Source organism: Caretta caretta, chromosome 1 (genome assembly GCF_965140235.1).
Source record: "Caretta caretta isolate rCarCar2 chromosome 1, rCarCar1.hap1, whole genome shotgun sequence".
NCBI lineage: Eukaryota > Metazoa > Chordata > Testudines > Cheloniidae > Caretta > Caretta caretta.
Genome location: NC_134206.1, coordinates 44,154,963 through 44,178,974, shown reverse-complemented (window position 1 = coordinate 44,178,974; position 24,012 = coordinate 44,154,963). Strand labels below are relative to the sequence as shown.

The window sequence follows — 24,012 nt, the reverse complement described above, 5'->3', positions numbered from 1 at the left end:
ATCCCAGAGCTAGGATATTTTGTGAAGTACAAGGCACAGCCGGGACCTGTCCCTTTCTTTTCCTGTTTCAAAGGTTAATTTCTGCCATTCTGAAAAAAGCAGTTGGGCAAAGTGCCTCTCCCTGCTCCCACTGAAGTCCATGAGAAGTTTTCCGTTGAATTCAGTTGGAGTAGGGTAAGGCCCTGAAGAATAAATTTCATTTTGTAGCAGCTATTCTTTAGAAACACATGGATGGATGATCATTAGCCTCTTTTACCAATACTAAATTCCCGCCATTACTGTCTGTTTTAATGAGGTCCTTACTCCAAGAAGTTATCCAATAATATGACAATGACATGGCTTCGTATCAGTACTTTCTAGATATCCAGCCAGGATGCAGTACCCACATAGTCCATCATTTTGTATTACTTAAAAATGACTTTGATGCTCTCAGACTGCAAAGCAACAATATTTTGTCCATACTGTGACATTTCTCAATGCATTGCTTGCTTTTACTGTACTTCACTAATTGGACTCTCTGTTGCTAAGGTCCCATTATGTTTACATTCTGGATTCAGTATTCACTCTGGGGAGAGAAAAGAAAAGCATCTCTGTAATCTCTTGTGGTGAATGGAAACTTGAAAAGATGAACATGGAGTCTTCAAAGAGATTGGATAGTTTGTACTTTTCCAGATTTCTCTGTATATGAAATGAAATCTGAAGGATTTGTAAAGTTCCAAATTTATTTAGACTTTAAAACTCCTCAGGTCTACAGTACTCAATATTGTCTCTTTAAAAGGCAGGAGATAAGTTCAAGGTCAATGGTTTAACATATTTAGTCAAATTAAGAGGAATGTGAAAGCAAAGTCAATTGGAAAGATTATAAGAGTTAATAGCCTAAAGCTTAAAGCAGGCTTTATCTCCTAAAAACTGTCTAAAGTTTCAGTACTCAAAGAAGAGAATGAGTCTAATTATTAGTCTTAGTAGCCACAGTAACTTGAAAATCTAATTAATTTTTGTGCAGTTCTAAGTAATATAACATTCTTGAAACTATACAACTTTTAAAATGTTCCCATTACTCTATTTTTATTGCCTATCAGTATATGTCCATGCTACCATTCAAGCCATTTATCCCTCTCTTGGTTTGAGTGCATTTATTTCTATTTTCAAGTACAGTGCTGATGTATGTTGGTAGGACTGTAGTCTTTAATACTATGTGAGTTTCCTTTTCCTTACAGTGTCTCATATTCCTCCTCTTTAACCTTTTATTCTCTAGCTGCCTTTTCTTTTATATTTAGGCCCACATTTGCAAAAGTGGCCATTCACTATGGGTCCCTCCACTTTTGAGACTTGGGGCCTGATCCTGCACCATTTATGTTACTGAGAGCTGTGGCTGCTTAGTCAAGCCGTGGGTGTCTAAAATTGAATATGCAAAATTAGAGGTCAGTTTTGAAAATGCTGTCCTTAAAAATAAGTAAATAAATAAATAACAGTACCTGTATTATCAGCAAGGACTTCGTGTCCGCAGTAGTGAGGGTTTTTAGGAGGAGGAATAATGAAAATCATGGAATTAACAATATGAATGTATCTTGGTTACCTTTTAGTGAGGTATACACCAATCAGTGTCTCCCCATAATGCAGACAGATTAAAAATACGTTTTGGATTATTGGGTGTAAATTGCATCTATCTGTCTGCCTAGGATGTCTTTGCCATCTCTGGAATTGGAACATAGCATTTTAATACTGAGAGGCAAATAATTTATCTTTTCAAGTCTATACTGGTGTCTCAGGCAACTTGACTCCATTTTGTTTCAAGTGTATTTTGCTGTCACATATAAATCAATATTATCTCCTGGGATACTCTTCCTCTGTTAAGTGACATAAAAGAGGAAGCTGAAACTTTCCTGGAGAAAGATATTCCTGATTTTTTTTAATTACTTTGTGAATATGGAGATAGAGGGCTAGATTCTCCCCTTACTTACACAAGCATAATTCAGGAGTGATGCCAGTGAATGATGATGTAAGTGAGACCTGAAACAAGTCCCAAGTCTCTTTACTCCAGAGACCCAAGCATGTATAAATTCTAGTTATGCTTGTGGTACAAAAATTGTTCTTTGCATGCCAAACCCAGGGAAATAGGATGCAGCCAGTCCTGTTCCTTTATTTTTGGAAGCTGATTGGGGAGGGAAGCATCTTTTAAGTCTAGCAAGATTGGAAATACTTGTGACTGGTTCCCCCCGGGTTGCCACCTGGAACTGAGGTAGCACTGAGCCCTCTAACCCAGCAGCCTGGGCTCCCTTTCACACTGTACTGCTGTGATAAGCTGCAAAGCCCTCCAACGTCACTTTCAACAGCATTCACACAGTAGGGACACACCCAGCTGCAGTTACACACAGGCTCTCTAACCACCAGCTTCCCAGCCTAGACCCCAGAGCAGTACTGTTCTGCTCTGGTCAAATCTGGCCCGTATATGGGTTTAATTACTCAGTCCTCCTCTCCCTCAATGTGAAGAGGACAATGCACACTTGTGATAACCAAGCAGAGATTTTGCCTAAGCACTCCAGTCAAAGCTCACTGGTTTGGATTAAAACATAAAATATGTTTATTAATTACAAAAGGTAGATTTTAAGTGATTATCAGGGATAGCAAACAGATCAAAGTAGATTACCTAGCAAATAAAGAAAAAATGCAAACTAAGCTGAATATACTAAATAGATTGGATATGAATTAGCAGATTCTCAGCCTAACTGATGGTACAGGCAGACTTATAGATTCTTAAGGCACAAGTTGCATTAGCTTTACAGCTTGGGTTTCTCAGGTCTTCATACACAGGCTAGAAATCCCTTTAGCCAGGGTCCAGCACTTCCCCCAGTTCAGTCTTTGTTCCTCAAATGTTTCAGGAGTCCTCTAGGGTGGGGAGTGAAGCACCACAGATGATATCACTCCCTGCCTTATATAGCTTTAGCATATGGTGGGAACCTTTTGTTTCAAAACTTGGTTCCCAGACTGGTTTGTGGAAAAATACTGACCATCCCAAGATGGAGTCTACAATCATGTGGCCTGGTCACATGTCCTTGTAGAGTCATAGCAGCCATTAGTTTCAGGCTATTTGGAGTGTTCCAAGAAGGTTCACCAGGTGGGAGATTAAGCTTCTCCTAAGGCCTATTGTTTCCCCTAATGGCTCATTGCCCTGAATAGGCCCTTCCCAACCAGCTATCTAAGCAGAAAGCATCTTGTCTAGTGGGTGTCACCCAGATGTAACTACATTTGAAATACAGATATATAGTCAATATTCATAACTTCAGATACAAAAATGATACATGCATACAAATATGATAATCATATTCAGCAAATCATAACTTTTCCAGTGACATCTCACATGACTTATCTTGCATAAAACACACCATAATTATGCTATAATCATATCATAATAATATCACTGTGAAGAATTTGGGGTGCAGTGTCACAATACTCATAAATCAAAATTAGAAGGTTTGAATGGCAATGATTATCTGAGACTGTAATCAGGTTTTCAGTGCACTGCAATGTATGGCTCAAAGGACAAAACGGAATCATGCTTTACTTCAGTGAATATTCAGTGAAACCCTGCTCTTTTGTTTGGATGACCGGGTCTTGAGCAGTCCCATGGCAGTGGTGTCAGGTCTCTGGAGTCCAGCAGTTCTGCACAGTTTTACACAAACAGTGTGTTCTGTTAAAGAAGATGAACTATACTGAGTTTATAGTCTTTCAGTTCTGCCCTTTTCACGTAACATTACCCAGATATTATGAATCTGGACTAATTGCCGTGCTTGTACACTCTTGCATTGCCTTGTTTCTCAAATCTTCCCAAATCAAAGGCTCTGTGCCTTTTTTGTCTGAGAAGGAAATTTGGTCTTTTACAGCCATGTGAACATTTATGTGTGTTTTGTTTTTGGTTTTTTGTCTTTTCCTTGTAATACAGGGCCAAGCATACCTACCATAAAACTTTGCTGGAGCAGGTTCAGGAGCTGGAAACCAAAACCAAAGAACTGGGAAAAGCTGTGCTTCGTGATAGTAATGGAAAGAGGTGGGGCAATTCCATCCTAATTTAAAGAACAGACATTTCTCCTCCTTCACCCTCACCCCCAAGTTTCTTTTTTCATTCAGACCTAATTCTAGGTGGGGTCCTAAGTATCCCCCTCAATTTTATCCACCCACGTCTTTTTTTAAATCCATCTTTTCCACTTCATCTCTCCTGTATTATTGCTGCATAAAGCCAAATCTGAGACTCCAACTCAGATCTTCTTCATGATGGCATGTACCACTACCACTTGGCCGCCAGAGCAGATTAAACTAAGTTTGTTGTATTTTGGATGGTATCAGGAGTTTTGATCAAATGTTCGGATGAGAAAAAAGGTTGGCTATGACTCCGGACATGAAAAATTTTAGGCCAGCATTAAAAGGCGGAATGGAAAACAGAAAATAAGGTCTGCATTGGTACCTGGCCCAGTTAGTCTGACCTCACAGCTTTTTGTGCTCTCACTTTTCATCTTTAATTTACAGGGCTGTGAGTACAGACTTCTCAGCATAGTCACATGCGCTTCTCCCTTCTAGCCATGCCATATGGACTGAACGTATTGCTGTTATTAAATGCTTCATTGTAAGGGAGCGTATATATTGTGTGGGAACTTTTGTCTGGTGTGAAAGAAGCTAAAGAAAATCATAGTGAGGCTTTTCCTTCAGACAGTTTCATTTACGTCTTTAGAAAGTGGCTCTGCCTCAGCAAATCGGAAAGCTCTCTGAGTTCAAAAAGGGTTTATAACTAATTCTTGTGTTCCTTAAACAATATGGCACCACATGACCTGCTAAGAAACTACATGATCATTAAACTGGATTTTAGCAAACCTTATAAACTAGCAAACTGAGTGGAATGGGGCTTTTAAAAAGATTTCATTCTTCCAGGGCAAGGTCATCCTTTGAGTCTTTGATGTCTATTCTAAGGTAAACTAATTGCCGTATTGTAGCTGCTGCTGAGGCAAGCTGGATAATAAATTTTCAGCTTAATTTCTCTACAGATAGTGCCTACCAAGTCACAAGTTGCCAAGAAGTGAATTTGCCACCATGACTAATACACTGAAAAGCTTTAGAGATTCCCTAGTATGAATTCTAATATGTTTGTATAATATGTCCTTAGTGCCCAGATCTCAGTTTCAGGGATCAAGATCGAAGGAAAAATAATACAAAACAAAAAGAAAAAAAAAACAAAATATGTAGGAGTCATTTTAATTAACAGTGAGTCACTTTCTGTCTTGCTGCTTTTGAGTACTACAAATGTATGGTTTTATTTATAAATTGCAGCCACATGCAAAGGTGCTAGGGTGAACCTAGAATCATTTAAAATGAATAAGCAACTTTAGTGAGCAAAGTCAACAAAAGTAAAAGGCTCAGACCAAAATTTTGAAACTTGAGAGCCTAAAATTAGATGCCTAAATAAAAATGGCCTAAATTTTAGTGGTGCTGAGCAACCACCTTGAAGTCAGTGGGAACTGAACGTGCTCAGCCCTGTTGAAAATCAGACAAAAGCTTGTTTAAAGATATATGCTTTGCACTGTGAACTAAAGTCAACAATCTCAAATCCTATTGGACCAGTGGAATGAATTGGGTCCAAAGCACTCCTCTGAGAACAAGCTGTCTTCAGCCCCCAGGCATTCAGTTCTGTTAAACTATTAGGGAATCTGCTGTGAGGGTGGTTCATGTATTTGTACAGAATACACAATTGTATTTCTGAGTTATGTTGGTTTGCATTTTACTGACAAAATTAACTGCCTGTTATTGACACCAATAGAGGGGGGAAAGTAAAACTGTTGTCTTTGCATAATGCCTCCTTGGGTTGTGAAACCAGGAGGAAATACCATTAATAGTCATCAAGAAGCAGTTGGAGTTTAAGCTGTTTATGTGCACATGTCTCCTAGAACTTGATCGGCTTCCCTGTTTATGTTTACACATTGTTGTGGCTTTTTGTAAATTTACCATCTGTGTTGTAATTCATTCAGATGTCGCATGTTTTCATAGCCTTTTATTTTATTGCAGTCTCACTGCAAACACTTTAATCTGCATTCCTCCTCCATATAGATTCACTTCAGTCTCGAAACGCTTGCATGGAGATGATGTAAGGAATCCTCCTGGCCCTCCTTCCCAACCCCCCACCCTCCCATGCATTTTTTTTTCTCCCTCCTAATTGATCCCAGATTTTCTGGGTGGTCCATCTGTGAAGTAGATAATGGTGGAGTGCCTCAGTCTGCTAGAGGTTGGTGTGTCATGCTTATGATGTGGCCTCCTGAGTGCTCCTTGGAATTATGTCTTTTATCTCCTTTGTTTGTCTGCTGGCTCTTTCACACCTGCTTGAAATCATGTGCTGGTCCTTTGGGAAGGGAGGGAGATGGGAAAGAGGCATACTGGGGATTTCTTTGAGCTGCAGTCTATCTCATTTGGCTATAGGTTTTGGGTTTTTTTAAATTTCCTGAGGGCTGCTGGGAATCAGGAGCACTGTGATTTGTGCTCCTTTGCTTGCTCCTGCTGGGTGCCCCCACTGATGGCATGATATCTCTGTTTACCCTGGAACTACCTAGGAAGGGAAGTGAGTAACTAGAGTCCACTTGTTTCTAGTGCGGTGGGTAAAGCTATATTAAAACTGCGCCGGACTGCCAGTTCCCTCCAAGTAAACGTTAGCACTTGTTGGAAGTATTTCTGAAAACATAGCCACTAGATGTATGCTTTGTTTAGGCAGTGCTGGGAGATAAGCTGGCTGTCATCAGGATCTGCTTTCCTATCCCATGTGGTGTACACTATTTTTGTATAGTGTCTTTCACAGAAAAGTATCACAAAATACTTCACACCCAATTAAAGATAAGAGAGGGACTTATGAACACTTATGCAAGCACGTTCTGGATATTACAAACTTTTCAGCTTAACGGCAAGGGATTCAAAAACCACATGAAGTCATGAGTGCACATGGCATTATGGAGTGGGGCACAAATTATCTTCTGGGTTGCAGTTGGGTTTGTTTTTGTTTTTAAAAGCTGGGTAGGATGGCACCATGGACTACACGCTGGCCTTGAGTAGGTTCTCAGTGTCATCAGTCGGAGTAAAAAGAAAAGGAGTACTTGTGGCACCTTAGAGACTAACCAATTTATTTGAGCATAAGCTTTCGTGAGCTACAGCTCACTTCATCGGATGCATTCATCTGATGAAGTGAGCTGTAGCTCACGAAAGCTTATGCTCAAATTAATTTGCTAATCTCTAATGTGCCACAAGAACTCCTTTTCTTTTTGCGAATACAGACTAACACAGCTGCTACTCTGAAACCTGTCAGTGGGAGTCTTGCACAAGTATCCAAAATCAGAATATCTATACGAAACACACTTGTAGTTGTAATGTTTGAGATGAATGAAAATTAAACAGCTCCCCTTCATTGATTACATTAAACTCGTCTTAATCTTAACCCCATCTGACTAGTTTCTAGAACCTAAATCATTTTTATTCATGACCTAAATACTAAGGGCAAAATTCTGCCCTTACTCACCAGTGTTGTGACCAGCAGGCGAGTTAAGGAAACAGCAGAGCCAGCCATATGCTCGGTTCAGTGAGCCATCCTCCCTGTGCTGGGAAGTAGACAGCTCAAGGGAAGGAGAACAACACATTCTGCATCCTAAACCTTCACAATCCTCTGTATGTGCAGAGGGAGTGGATGCTTTGCCATGCCCCCAAGTCAGCAAGCTATCTGTGGAGGATCTGCAGGCTCATGAGCCACTCCCTAATTTGACACTCAAGAGACTGCTGGGCCGGAATCCAGTGCAGCTGCAACCTGAGTGAGCCTTGGTCCTGGAAGGAAATAGTCTCCCTGGCACACTCATGTAACAAAAGGCAGGATTTAGCACTAAATTTACATGAGTTTGGAAAGGTGAGGGGGCAATTTACATGCCAAAGAAAACATGGACACCTGAACAAAGGAGCTATGTGAGATTTACATGAAGAAAACAAACACATTTTCTACGGATCCACATAGATAAGTGACTCTGAAAATAACTGGGGAGAAATTTTTGAATTAAAACTTGTTAATACCCTTTTTAATCATGGCTCATAAAGGGCCAAATTTAGAGGGTCATATTTAGTTTGTTCTCTGTCTAACCTCTCATTGAAATCAGTGCGAGTTTAATCTGAATAAAGGCTGATTAGGGACCAAAATGACTTTTAGCTTGAAAATCCATGTCCCTTTGTTATCACATTCCAACCAATAGGCCGTGAATAAAGCAGTGAAATACTTCGCTTTGTGAATGTGAATTTTGATATTCAAGAGGGTTTCTATGTCTCAGACTTGCATAGAGAACTTCCTTCAGGGTTTATTTATTGGGGGTTAGGAGATTTTTATTTTATACTGAATAATATTGATGCTTTAATAGTTACTCCATCCCTTACAAGGCGCTGAAGGACTTGTCTGGGTTGTAACCGCAAAGTGTCCATATCATTTAGAAAAGGGAAAGAATTCCCCCAAATCATTTGGAACTGTGATGCAACATTACCTTTCTTGCCCTATGTAAAATAACACAGGAATAGGCAAAATCAGTTTTCTGAGCCAACCAGGTGTAGGCCTGTTCTTTGAGTGTACTTCTATGCAGGATTTTTCATTACACTTTGTTTCTTTGACTCTGATGATTTAAACTGTCTTTAAAGTCACGTTAAAAGACAGCTATTTTTATCATCAGGTAAGAAAAACCAACACTGTTTTTCAGTGCAGTTTAAAGAGCAGATCCTGTTAAAGAGCAGTCTCTGTGGTGTCTCTGCCCAACGAGCAGCTGCATTGTGGTTAAGATTCTCTTTCATTTAAGTGCTTTTTGCTGAGTCCAACTTACTCTGTTGCTTTGGTAAAAGGAGCTGCATGACTAGCCTTCCCTCCTTAGAGCAAGCTATCTGGTTTATCTTCTCTTCTGCTTTACTTAATCCATGAATGCAGATGCCTATCTAGTCATTTCGATACTGTAGGACCCCATCAGTGCTCAGCCAGCTGACACAGGAACTTATGAAGGCTTGCTCATTCAATAGGCCCCTTGAGAGAAGAAAGAGTAGAGTCAAGGAAATCTGACTCAGCCCCCCTACTGTGTACTGTAGCCTAATGCTGTAAACCCTCCAGTCTTACAAAGGAAAAAATAGAATTGCTAAAACATATTTTAAAACAAGCCTCTGCATAAATTAAGGGCCTGATCCTGCTGCCATTGTAGTCAATGGGAATTTTTCCATTAACATCAAGGTTTGGGCTCGTTATATTTCCCGAGTTCTAGCCTTTTGTCATTTTGTATTGATGCATTTCAATCAGCATACAATTGAGAGAGGGAGACCGTTTCAATAAAGCACTTCAGATCAACAGATACAAAAGAATGGCTTGATCTTACTAAACACAAATATACTTATGTGTTGTAAGTTGGTAAATTGCATTGTATACACTGTGCCAAATTCTGATCTTGTTTACATGTTGACTTCAGTGGATTTACTCAAGATTTACACAACTCTGAGATCGGAATCTGGCCCATCTTGTGCAGTTGAGAATAAAATTAGGTTGCAATTGAGAGGTATATTTTCTTTTTGAGGTTTAGGACTTCTTAGCAAATTTTCCAGATGTTCTTCACACCACTTCAGGAAAGGAACGATTTCTCCATCAACGTACACAATAAAGTGATTGTCATTTATGGTTTTTTCTCCCAGTTTTTCTACTAAAAAGATATTAGACTCTTTTTACTAGCAAAAGGCTTATAAAATTATATCAATGCTCCCTCTCTCCCTCTCCCTCTCTCTCTTATATATATATATAATTGTTTTATTTTATGCTATTCCATTTTATCTGGATGTAGATAAGGAGAAATGACAGGTTTTTCTTCATTTTCTTCATTTTCATATGTATTGTTAATTTCCGGTATTGTATTGTTTCAATCCCTCTGCATAAGACATTTCAAATCACAAGGCTTGATCCTGCTTTCAGTTGGGAAGCATCTCCGCAAATCAGCTATAGCCCTGGCAAAGATAAACATGGTGGTTAATTTTTTTTCCAAGTGACAATTTGCTAGATCAAGCTTATAGAACAAACTAACAGAATTATACTTGCTCCCTCCACAGTACAGTAGGTTCGCATCACATCACATTGATAATTCCTATCAAATAATTATCCTTCCAAAAAATAGTGAAGAAAGTTAAAAAAAAACACAATGATCCAGAGTGAGGCTTGAAGCTGTGATCAAATCTGCTGACTACGTCAGAGCTGAAGGAGGTACAAACACACAGGACAAAATTATGCGGCAAATTGAAATGGAAAGGTGGGAACAGTGGGGACATAAAATGAGAATGAGTACTGATTAAGGGGCTAGTCTTCTCCCCAGTGCTTAATCCTGAGTTACTGGGTTAGGCTCTGGAGATCTCGACAGGGGGAAGGGTAAGGAATCCTCCCTCCAGGCTGCACAGCAGGAGAACTGCTCCATGACAACAGCTCCAGTCTATAGCTTGAGCAGTCTCTTTGGCCTGAGTTCCGCCTTTGCCCACTCCCACGGGGGAGGGAAGAGAAGTTGCATCCTATATGTTTTATTATGACATACATTAGTAACAAAGGGTATGTCTACACTGTGAACTTGTCGACAAAACTTTTATCTTTCACAGGTACTTAAAAAAGCCCTCCCGCGAAAGACAAAAGTTTTGCTGATGTAAGTAGCAGCGTGAACACGGCTTTGTCGGCAGGAGCGACAAATCTGTCGCCGCTCGCGGGGCTGGAAGTATTTTTTCGGCAAAAGTGCCGACAAAATACCAGCAGAGAGTGTTCACACACGCTGACTTTTAGCGACAAGGCTGTGTTGACACAGCCTTATCGCTAAAATCTGCGTGGTGTAGACAAGCCCAAAGAGCGCTATTTTAAGGGTTGCATTTAACAAGGGAAGGCTACATGGAAAATACTCCATACCCAGTAGAGAGACAAGGTGCGTGACATAATATATTTTATTGGACTAACTTCTGTTGGTGAGAAAGACAAGCTTTCAACCCACCTTGTCTCTCTAATATCCTGAGCCCCACATGGCTACAACTACACAGTATGCGTATCCAGTAGGCTGTTACCAAATACCCATAGAACTCAATCCAACCAGATTTTTTTTTTAAACCAAGCAAATGCCGTAGCCTGCACTGAGAACTATGCCCAGACAGTTTCAAAATTCATCCATTTTTACAGTGGCCTGGCGTTCAAAAAAAAAATCTGGTAAAAGAGGTTGTTGGCGAGGGGAAGGGGGTTGGAGGGGGGAATGAGTAGTTAACAAGAAAAGTATATTTCCTACCCTTACCAAAGTTAAAAATGATTGAATGGATCTTGTTCATACTTTCCAATAACAAATCACTTTTGAGCAGAGACCAAGCATGGAAAATTTCAACCTCAAAGGTGACTGTGTCCGCAACATATGAGTGTGTAGGAAAAGAATGTTATAATTGGAACTATATTGCAACCTTATCTATAGAGGATACTGCCATCACCCACAGTAAGTGAAAAGTGATGCACTTAGGGAGAAGAAGTAAACAGCACTGATACTAAAGTGAGGATGGTTGGAAAGCAATAAATCACTCTTCATTTCCTGGTTTTCAAAGGTTTAAGTTTAGCTGAAGCAGCACGGAGCTGTCTTAACTCTGTGTTGATGCCGTTTTGGGACAGTTCATAGTAATGCACACATGCACACCTACACACACACTATGAGTATATAAAATATTTGAAGCACTTTGAAATGAACAGTGCTTTGACTATCTCAGGCTTATTGCTTTGTTTGTATCTGTGCTGTCTATTTCTTTTTCCTAGGTGGCTAACTTACATTTATTATAGTAGGCACTTGGTAGTACCCTTTATAGTTAAGGTTACAATACAATTCCAGTTATAACAACCTGAAAAATGAAGGATGGTCCAAGTGGTCTTTACAGGGCCATGAGTAGGAAAGTATTATCTTCAGCAAGACATAATTTGAAACAAAAAAAAGGACACCAACCCTAAAAATCACTTCTACCCATGCAACCTTGCTGACTTTCCTGAGTGTGGTTGCCTGGGGAGAAAAAAGAGAAGAATTTGGCCCCAGATTTCCATATAATACCATTTCTGTTTCAGCTATTATGTACAATGTAAAAGGAACTGTCAAGCATTTGAAATACAGTAAAATAAAGGCCTCCTGCTACCAAGCTATTTCATAAACCATAACAATCGCATTGCTACTGCAATAGCAGCATGTATGTTGTGTGATATTCTGAACCTTCGTAACATCTGATGAGGATAAACAGATGGTAAAAGCTATCTGGGAGCTGAGCTGACCCAGGCATCAGATGTGTAACCTCTAGAAACCTGACTGCTACAGTGTCATCATCTCTAAGGTACATAGAAAGAGGGAGAGGACAACAATACAATCGGTCGTTAAACTCAGACTCTCCGGCTACTGATAAGTCTTTGTTTTGTGTTTAAAATAACTCGTCATTCTATTCTCAGAGAATCTTGAAAAATCTACTGGAATTGTAAAGATGAAAAAATGCCCAGCTCCTGGGTCACTCACCTACAGATCTAGGGCAACACTGTGCACTTCTCTGCACTCCCCGATTACACTTTGTGCCCCAGCCATAACCTGGTGCTTAGTGTTTGTTGATGGTTCATTGCATATTTACAGGAAGAAACAGAAAGCTCTTGGCTAGTTTTTATTTGTCTCCCTACTTGAGTGACATATTGAATATGTGCCAAGAGGCTGACTTTGCAAAGAAAAAGGCTGAAGATTTCAATTATACACTTCAGATATTGGTATCAAACACCCCTGCCATAAATGACTTCCTCAAGAAGCTCTCTGGAGATCTCTGCTGATTACATAGCAGCTTCATTATCAGTAAAGTCTGTTTGCTTTTAAAATTAAAAAGACCTGCAACCCAGATTGATCTCACAGAGTAAAACATTTCATCAACCTGATGCCAGGCAGGCAAAAATAACACCTCTCCTTCATGAACTGCAACTGAGAAACAAACCAACACAAGCCCCTGGCTACTTGTGCGTATCATCATGACATGTAAGTCTCATTGTTTTTCTTGACACACCCAAAACCCAGCTGATTAGTACTCAATTTACCCACTCACCTATTCACCAAGAGTGAAATTCACACCTGTACAGGGCTCTCTCATAAATGGGCACTCCTCTTAAGATCTGTGTTGTCGGCTTAAGTGGGACTTAAGTAATGCACAGGGTGTTGATGAGTCCTCAGGGTAAATGTCACCTTAAACTAATTTCACAGGATTTGCTTAATCTAACTAGGTTCTCAGTCCATGACAACCTTCCTTTCTATTCTACTCATTCTGAAGCCACCTCATACCCCTCTTCTTCAGCCATCTCTTGCTATTGCATAGTTCCATCTTAGCTTTTTCCCTTTCAGGAACTCACATAATACAGTGGTTTTTTTTAAAAAATCAGCAATTTTTTTAAATGTTTATTAAAAAGAAAACAAATTAAATTAGCATTTGTGGCCTAGTGATAGTGTAGAGGGAATGCCCTCAGACATCAGGGATATATGGGGGAGGGGTCCTCCTGTGAATCAGTCTCCTAAGGCCAGTTAGGAAGCTATGTTGATGGGCTCTGAATGGGGGATATGATCCAACAGTGACCAGGACACCATAAGTGCTTAGATATTATGCTGAGTGCTGGATGACATAGAAAAACCTTATATAGATTAGAGCGAGAGAGAGGGTGGGGGGGATGAGTGTGGTGAAGAAGTGAAAGAATTCTCCAAAAGAATTGGTACACTCTAATAGCCGGGTAGGACTCTATTAACCAATCCCCTGTGCCATGGTTGTGCTGCTTTAAAATTCATTATGTATAATTCTCTGATTAACCTTTAGTAGAAATTACTGTTAGAAATTACTGATTCGGGGAGCAAGGGGACCTATGAAAAACACTTATCTACATGTAAATGGTGTAGTGACTGTTAGAGGTGACCAAAGCTAGAAGAAAACCTGAGCCTCTTCAACATGAGGCTTTGTTCTTTTCTCCTTCTCTCAACAGTGTATTGAAATGTTATTTTCAGCAACAGAACTGATGTCAACATAGAAACAGCAAAATCCAGGCTAAACTATTGGTTGTAAGGGGCAGATGAAACCCATAACTAGGTTTAATTCACCTCCTCCCAAATCATGCAACCCGTAGAAAAACATTTTTAGCAACAGAAATGTCGAGGTACTTTTAAAATTATTTATGAACTTTAGAAAAGATACAAAGGGAAACTATCGGACTCACAACAAAGTCTTCAGTTAACTGAAGTTAAGGGGATCTGATTCTCCTCTCACACTGCTCTGCCCTAGTGTACGACCACTGGCTTAAAAGGCATTATTTCTGAGCGAGCAGGATCAGAGCTGAGGAAGAGACCTCAGACAAGAAGATACGTAACAAGATGTGTCACAGCAGAAAGCAACATATTCAATCAGGGCCCACTTACTAGTCCCTTTAAAGGGGGAAGAATTTCAGCTTGAACTATGAGGTTTTTCTGGTTTCTATCACAGCTTTCCCATGATTTAAATGTTGCTACTGCACTGACTAGAAGAAAATGTGATGCTGTACCTGCAGATAGAAGGGTAATGGGATTCATAGTTGTTCAAGTCACAGGAAAACCAGCTGTGCATTTTCCTGTCCTGTTGGCTCAAACTTCTGTATGTAATCCTCTATATTTTATTATATTTAGGAGTCTGTTGGTCATACTTCAGCCTTGTATTTACTATGTATTCAGAGGGTAGAGGGATAGCAGCCAGAATACACACACATTTTTTAATTTTTACAATTTGTTTGCAGATTTTATGGCTCCGTCAAGGTTTTAATTACAAATATTACATTTCTTCCTGCAGGATACTTCAGGGGCAGGAAAAAACAAACCGTCTCATATATTTGTGTTTGTATTGGACTAAACGTTTTAAATAATCCAGGCACATTAGGTTAAGAAAAAATCCTAAATCATCTTGTCCATTATAAATAACCTGCCTATATTCTGCAGCTCTGCTAGCAAATCACCACTGAGATTCTGATGCAATTCTAAAGAAAAAAAAATTAACCCAACCAGTGCGTATATTTTCCAGGTAGACTCTGTTTTAAGTGAGACATCTGCAGCCACTTTAACCTTCACTTCTTTGTGAGCCCTGCTTTTGCCACCAGCCAATTAGTGAACTCTGGAGGACTTTCTGGGTCAAGCTATACCAAGTACCTCAAATCCTCGTTAACGCTAATTAGTGCTCAGTAGGTTAATTGGTCGTGAAGCTCATCTTTTTTTAATTACTCGAACAAATGAGCCAGCGGGACCTTGTGGTCAGCTGTGAATTATTCTGTTTGTTTTGATGCTCCTCGTTTGAATGTGTAAAGCCAGATGTTTGTTGCCCAGACTTAGGGCCTGTTTGCTTTTGTTGGAGGAAAAAAAGGACAAAAACCACTTTTTTAGCACAGTTATTAAGCATCTCAGCTGATGCCTTAGAACAATTAAGACCCAGGATGCAAGAGTGACTTTGTGCATGGGATAGAAAAAGTCATCATTTGAAATGATAACATATCACCTTAAGAAAAGGAGTACTTGTGGCACCTTAGAGACTAACCAATTTATTTGAGCATAAGCTTTCGTGAGCTACAGCTCACTTCATCGGATGCAGCTCACGAAAGCTTATGCTCAAATAAATTGGTTAGTCTCTAAGGTGCCACAAGTACTCCTTTTCTTTTTGCGAATACAGACTAACACGGTTACTCTGAAACGTATCACCTTAAGATGTCCCTTCAATTCCTTATCAGCTGTAACAAACAAGTGCCATGTTATTGATATAGTCCAAGAAGAATCATACACATTGGAAATGGTAAAGACCTAATAGGTTGTCTTGACCATCTCAGGCAGCCAGTGCAGGGAAGTTCCGTATACAATATATTCTATGTTGTTAATTCATAGAATCAAAGGCAGAAGGGACCACTGTGTCTGACCTCCTGAATAACACCAGCCATAGAACTTCCCCAAAATAATTCCTGTTTGAACTAGAGCAGATCTTTTAGAAAAATATTCAGCCTTGATTTAAAACTTGCCAGTGATGGAAAATCCACCACCGCCCTTGGTAAGTTGTTCCAGTGGCTAATTATTGTCACTTAAAAATTTGCACCTTAGTTCCACTCTGAATTTGTCTTGCGTGAGCTTCTAGCCATCATGGTATACCTTTGTCTGCTAGATTGAAGAACCCATTATCAAATTTTTGTTCCCCTAGTAGGTGCTTACAGACTGTGGTCTTAACTTTGTCTTTGTTAAGGTAAATAGATGGAGCTCCTTTAGTCTATCACTATAAGGCAGGTTTTCTGATCCTTTAATCATTCTTGAGGCTCTTCTCTGAACCTGCTCCAGTTTATCAACATCCCTCTTAAACTGTGGACACCAGAACTATCATAGTATTTCAGCAGTAGTTGCATGAGTGCCAAATACAGAGGTAAAATAACCTCTCTACTGCTATTCAAGATTCCCCTGTTTACTTCATCCAAGGATAGCATTAGCCCTTTTAGCCACAGCATCAAATTGGGAGCTGATGTTCTGCTCATTATCTGCCATTACCTCCAAATCTTTTTCAGAGTCACTGCTTCCCAGGATAGAGGCCCATTAGTGTGTCCTACATGCTTTGTTCCTAGAAGTATACATTTACATTTAGCCATATTAAAACACATATTGTGTGCCTGTGCTCAGCTTACCAGATGATCCAGATCACTCAGTATCAGTGACCTGTGCACTTCCTTATCTATCACTCCCCCAATTTTTATGTCATCTGCAAACTTTGTTAGTGATGATTTCATGTTTTCTTCCAGGTAATTGATAAATATGTTAAATAGAATAGGACGAAGAACCAAACCCTGAAGGACACCTTGTTTTAAATGTCTTGTTTTAAATAACTCAAATGATGAATTTTGTACCACTTCCTCGCAAGACTGTGCCACAATCTTCATCTTCATTCTAAGGACATTTTCCTGAGTATTCATCCTAAATTATCATTGCTTTGATTTTACTTCATAACTCCTTTATATCACTTTAAGCAATTCCTCTACACCTTTTGTACTTTTACACCTCACATAGTTGTAAACTATTGTTATATCTCTTCCCCCTCAACTCTCACAGAGTCATTGTTTAAACAAGCAACACATTGATCCTTGCAGTCCCTTCTAACCCTATGATTCTATGTTTCTTTCTTTTAATTCTTCCTCATAAATCTGTCCTTCTGGCCCCCATAAGAATATTCTCTCGATTACCTCCAGTTTGGTAACATTGTCCTGTTATTGAGGTGCCCGGAGCTGTATGAAGCATTCCCGGTGTGGTCTCACCAGATATGTTAATAGACCTGTCATCTCTCTCTCCCCTGATGCACCTTCCACTGCAGTCTGTAGCCCAGTCATGCATGAGTTCCATGTGGGTTAATTCACACACCTGCACAGAGTCTCACTGAACACAGAAGCAGTATTGACTGAGGTCACAAACCCGCAATTGTGACCGCAGCAACCTCAGCAAATGGTCAAGTGGTGACAGGCATGCACAAGGTAAGTGTGTGGCATAGTGCATGTCTGTGGGACAAGCATGAGATTGTGGTTAAGGTTTTATGCTACAGTGTGAGGGATATTAATAAGGTCTGTGTGTTTTCTTTATCTGTGGAGGCAGAAAGAAATTCCCTGTGGAGGTGTAGAGTCTTTCAATAGCAGCGTGGGCATGAGAGTACAGTAAAAAGGTGTCTCTTAACTTGGCATTTCCTTACTTGTAAGGATTTGTGTCAGGTGATGTCACACTTAAGCAGCCTTACCTGGTTTTAAATGAAGTTTTTGGTTATGGGTATTAGATACACATTCCTCTCAAAAGAGCTTTCTGGTAATTAGATCGGAATGTAGATGTTCATGATTCAGTACTTGACTGGGCCTGATCCAAAGCCCATGTAAGTTAGTAGATGATTCCCTGGACCTCACTGGGCTTTGGATCTAGCTCTTTAACACCAAGATGTACTCAGTGAGTTGGCCAACACAAACCCAGGGTGAGCTTTCAGTAAGTGTATGTTGAAGCCCCACAGCAGGAAGAAATGGGAAGCAGTGCAAGAAAGCCTTTCTTCTGCTGCTCGTGACACATCTAGACTCTGGTGTCTGCACCTACAGAAAGGAGAGGCTGAGAAGCAGCAGGTATTCTCAGGCATTTATATAAACGTGTGCTTGATTATATTCCAATCCCCACTCACCATATGTCACTTGTCTTTTTTAAAATGTAGGCTCCTTAAGCAGGAACTGGCTCTTCCTACGTCTACATACAGCACCTAACACAATGGGACCCTGATCCTGCCTGGAGCCCTTGAGTGTTACACTAACATAAATAATAATTAATAATACTGTGAGAACTGTTTTTCAAGTTTTGGAAGCCTTTTCCAAAATGATGCAAACCAAAGCTCTTCCAAGTAGCATTTTAAAAAACCCGCACAAACCTCTGAGCATGCTTTAGAGAAGATTCTACGTCAGAAATAATTAAATATATTTCTGCAGCCAAAGGGTTTCCAAACTATGGGACTTTCTACAACATTAGAACCTGAACAGAAACATCCCAGGATCCTGCAAGGCATAGCCACCTTCCCTTGGATAACAAGTGCCAGTTTCCTAGGCTTGTGGGAATCTATGGCTCTAAGTTGGGCAGTCCAGAATGATTCCTGGACACACACAGTTTGAAAACACCATTCATACTGTCTTGTGTCACTGTCCTGGGTGTCCTGGCACACTTTGTTAGGATTATCTCTTTGTTTTTTCCTAAAAATTTTTTCCAGGAGACAAGAGAGAATTTATAAAGGTTTCCACTTTCTGAAACCAAAATAATAAACTGGAAGGTGCTGTGGCTTGATAACTGGAATAGGCAGATTTATTCTGTACAGGTATATGACTCATCTGCCTTTATCTGTAGGTCAGTGGGAATTCTTCAAAAGTGACAACAAAGTAATTTGGCCATTTCAAAAAGACATAAGAAAATATTTTTATTCAAACAAAGGGCAATGCAGAAAGTATTTTGCCTCATTCCAGCTTTGCTTGGTGGTTGCTGTACTTGATAATGGTGAGGCAGTGATAGAGACGTAGAAAACCCATAGTTTAAATACATCTGAAGTGTGATCAGTAGGAAAAGCTAAATAAGAACATAACAATGTCCATACTGAGTCAGACCAATGGTCCAGCTAGCCCAGTGGCCAATGTCAGGTGCTTCAGAGGGAATGAACAGAACAGGCAGTCATCAAGTGATCCATCCTCTCTTATCCACTCCCAGCTTCTGGCAATCAGAGGCTAGGGACATTCAGAGCATGGGGTTGTGTCCCTGACCATCTTGGCTAATAGCCATCGATGGCTCTATCCTCCATGAACTTAGCTAATTCTTTTTTGAACCCCGTAATAGTTTTGGCCTTCACAACATCCCCACAATGAGTTGCATGGGTTGACTGCATTGTGTGACGAAGTACTTCACACAGTGTGCTTCTCAGGGGAACTGTAATTTCAAGGGTTTCTGACAGCCCCAATAATTCCCCTTATATTTCCTCTTTTTCCTCCTTGCCTCCTCTCTCCAAAGCCTCATGATGCTGGAACTTTCCATATGATAGAAAATGGCTGGAGGTGCCTCACTTTTTGGCCCATTGCCAAAGCTCCATTCATCTGCCAGTGGGGGACACCAGAGAGGGAGCCACTTGGCTCACTTTTCCTACAGAGGCTGAGCATCCTGCCTCTAGCATTCTCCATCCCTACCCTGTCAGGCAAAGAAACTGAGATCAAGATAATAGTCATATGCTGCGCAGACTTCTGTTCTTGGAGACAAATCTTGCCTCCTCCTTTGTGGATTCAGGGACTGCCTTGTAATGCATCATGTGTAGTTCCACTGTGCAAGAGGAGTCTGAGGTCCTGTGTAGTGGGGTCTGAGCCCTCTTTGCACTGTAAGGATTTAGGAAAGGATCCAGTGGCTATTTGACCCCCCCGCTTCACATATCTGGAACAGTGGCCACAAAGTGACTTGGTTTCAGGGTAGCAGCTGTGTCAGTCTGTATTCGCAAAAAGAAAAGGAGTACTTGTGGTACCTTAGAGACTAACCAATTTATTTGAGCATAAGCTTTTGTGAGCTACAGCTCACTTCATCAGATGCATTCAGTGGAAAATCTCCCCACTGTATTTTCCACTGAATGCATCCGATGAAGTGAGCTGTAGCTCACCAAAGCTTATGCTCAAATAAATTGGTTAGTCTCTAAAGTGACTTGAGGTGATTATTCCCTTTGTCCTCCATGGATGTCCCCACTGTTCAGTTTGCTGTGAGAGGATTTGACCCTTGAGATGAATCTAATGAAATTCTAGGTGGAGTGAAAGCCCACAAAGATGCATTGCACATTACAGACATTTCAGAAATTCTGGCTGGCATCTTCTTGTTTAAAGCAGTTAACTGTTCCAGTGAAAGAGAGTGGCCTGTTAAAACGGAAATCTACTTGTCTACAGCAGTAGCAGCAGTGCCCCTTGGAGTCCAAATTTCACATAATTCATGGATGTGAAATCCTAAGTGTAAGCAAGAAAAGGTATCTAGGTCCTCGCTCCAGAATGTCTGCACAGTCATTAGTATACGTAGCCTGATTCTGATCTCAATATAACCAGTGTCAGTCCCTGAAGTCAGTGGAGGTTGGGGAAAAGGGAGTGAGAAGAGAATCAGGCCCTGAATTCTGAAAATTCAGCGTAAAGCTGGTATGAATGAGACCATGCCAATGGAGTCGTGTTAACAAAAATGAGTCTGATTCTCTGTTCACTGGCACCAGTGTAAATCAGGAATAACTTTACAAACAGGACAATTACATGAGTGTGAGAGAAAACACAGGGCCCCTATCATTTTGAACTAAAATAGATTATGCTAATATATATATTTCATAATAAGAAATATATGTAGTAATGTATAGGCCTATCATTAAGGCCCCAGTCCAGCAAAACACATTACCATGCATAATATTAAATGTATAAGAAAGCCCACTGATGTCAATGAGACTATCATGTGCTTAAAATTATGCACATGCTTAAGTGCTCTTTGGGATCAGGGCCACAGGGTCAGTATTATCCTTTTATTCTGTGAACAAAACTCACACTGAAATAATAGTTTTGTGCAAATATCCATGATAGATAGTAGCTGTTGATTCCCGTGTATACCTTTCTAGAGATTCATAATAGCTATTCCCTTGTCTCTGTCTCTTTTGGTCGGTCGGTCTGTGTGTTTGTTTTTCTCCTCTAGTTTGCATTTGCATGTGGTAAAAATTGAATAACTTTTAAAAAGCTAATTTTAGACCCACACAGGACTAGAAATTGGATTGTGAAAACTGAAGATTTATGTTGTTGTTCTTTTTATCAAAAACTGGAGATAAATTTGTATTGTCCACTGGGAAAAAAACCAAGCTGTATTCATGAAAGAATTATGGTGGGTTTCTTCTATGGTTGTTTCAAGCCATGCTGCAGGTGTGATAGAAGCCTTTACCATACACTAAGTAAAAACACATTGCTCCTTCTCTCTAAGGCACAACCTACAAAGGAAGTTTTTATTATCTACTACAATTAAGATGGGATGCCAAGTTCAGTACAGTTATGTCCAAGGCCAAGATATCAGGCACCCAGATGCCACAATGATGCAACCTCAGCATCTCAGAGATAGACAGAGCAGATGTACACTTTATACCACTATGCCTTAAAAAGAAGGAGTCCTGTCATCATAGATCCCTGATGGTGGTGTCCATTGTAAAGAAAGTTAAAAGAATTGTTTTTTACACACTGTAACTGGTTTATTTAAAAAGCAAAAGTACTCGGTTAAATACACTCGAGATGCAGTGAAATTATCTAGGGACTCACTGTGTGTATTTGGCTTTTTTTCCAGCTTGAACGAACGTGATCATTTGTTGAAAAGGCTTGGCAGAAAAACTCCTCCGAGCCTTTTCCGAGCTCATTCTGTCCAGCAAGGTGTATCACGTAAGTACCTGACCCGGTGTGTGCCTCTCAGCAGTCAGTCCCAGAGGAATGAAGGGGAAGATGGTTATTTTTTAAATTAAATTGTAGGTAGAGATAATCTGGTACAGAGGCTGAGCTGACAACCAAGAGTCAGAAATTTGGAAGGGGAATTAGTGTATTTGGCCCCAGGCTTGTAGAGGTTGCATGTAGATAATTCCCTAGGACCTAATCAAGTGGCCCAATGACAAAATCCCAATGCAGAAATTCTGTAACTTTAAAATCCTGATATTCTCAAGATCTTGTAAAATTTGACAGGACAAAAAATAATGTTCAAATAGAGCTCTGCTTTAAATGGTGACTGTGTTTTCAAATGATAGCTATTAACTATGGTTTTAAAAATACAGAAATAGCTCAGTGGTGCCATTTGAGAAAAGTTCTAAATGTTTTTAATAGGCAGGTGGAGGTCCTCGTAGCTGCCATTTTGTATTCCTCTTCTTGGCCTCTTCTGGGGAAGTTAATGGCAACCCTAGACCTGCCTGCTGCTGCTAAAGGAAAGGATCAATGTCTCTCACACTGCATCTGAGGTCATCAGTTTATCCCACTGCACAGGGCCATGAGACAGGCCCTGTGTCCTTGGCATCTCTACTTGCGGCTTCCCCAGCATTAAAATAGAATGTGAGAACTCCACAGACCAGAACCCCCAGGGAACCATGAGCTAGTAAGAGTTAAGAAATTTTTTTTGACCTGCTATTGGGGTGGATTGTCTTTTGCAGTCAGATTTTTGATGAATAACATGCTCATCTTACTAAGGGAAATAGCCCCATCAACTGCAATGGTGCTGGTTGCAGGATAGCGCTAAGACAAAAGGATTTGACTCCATATCATCCATTTAACACGATGAGAGTTTTTGAAGGTGAGATCTGTATCATGTCAGGATTTCAGCAGGTGGGGTACAGCCAAATTTCATCTCTTCTCTGTGCCCATTTCTTTAGCAGAATCATAACTGCTCAGAGGACCCTGACCCAGAAGAACTGGTGTGTTTCTGCTACAGAAATAGGGTAGGATTTAAGAATCCCATACATGGGGTGCAGAGATCCCCTGCAGATGCTCAGGAGGGATTCAGGGCAGGACAGGAGTAAGGCTGGTAGATCCATTACTGTTCAGATCCACTGGGTCATTCTCCTCCAAAGAGGGGAGAGTGCACTGGCTGCAGGGGCTAGAGCAGCCTTGAGGATGCAGTAACTTCTGCAGACCAGCTCCACTGCCATTGTGAAGTCTGGAAAGAAGGGATTCAATTTCTCCTTCACCCCCACAGAAAAGGTCAGCTTGGCTGTGCTCTGCTTCCAGGATTTGTTCCTTTGTGTCCAGAGGTAAAGGGTGCTGGTTTTATCTCTCTCTTTCATGCACTATGGAGACACTTTGAAGCAATTCCAGAGGAGATGACTGGCAGAACAAGCCTGTAAAATAGAATCAGGAAAACCTGCTAGAAAAACCTACGAACCAACCTGCAGACAGTGCAGAAAACCAGCATGCTTGTGTTACCCGTCAAATCTGAACCACATGCTCACAATTTGTAGAATGCATCTTTGTGTTTTTAATAGGCTGATAAGCTTTGGGAAACAAGAATAAGATATCAAAATAAACTTTGATTCAGTTAACTGGCTCCCCATAAATACAAATGATTAAGTGCAAAATGAGTCAGTCCAGATAGGACAAGTTCCAATTGCATGTCTGTTTTTCACATGAATGTAAATTTTCATTGTGAAGTTGTTAAGACTAAAAGAGGCTTTTATGGCAGATCCATGATTCTCTAAAATTTCTGTCATCCCTTGTCAAACATTGTTTTCAAACATTGCACAGCTGCTATATGTGCGGGGCCATATGAACATATGCGTTGGTTTCACGGATCTAAATTGAACAAATGTTGTATAAATATTTAAAAGTGTCAAAAGAAGCAGCTGGTGGCTAAAGCAGTAGTTTTGACATAGTAAATATGTATTTTGAATCACACC

The 24,012-nt window shown here is 40.3% G+C and overlaps 1 protein-coding gene across 5 annotated transcripts in view; it reads left to right on the top strand.

Annotated features, from left to right (window-relative positions):
* Window positions 1-24,012, top strand: part of ATP8A2 (ATPase phospholipid transporting 8A2) — a 663,684-nt gene that overhangs the window by 624,875 nt on the left and 14,797 nt on the right. For all 5 annotated transcript variants that reach the window (XM_048846098.2, XM_048846107.2, XM_048846083.2 and 2 more), the window contains 2 exons: window positions 3,941-4,045; window positions 21,930-22,021. In XM_048846098.2, coding sequence (XP_048702055.1) covers window positions 3,941-4,045; window positions 21,930-22,021 — 197 coding nt within the window. The remainder of the gene's footprint in view (window positions 1-3,940; window positions 4,046-21,929; window positions 22,022-24,012) is intronic.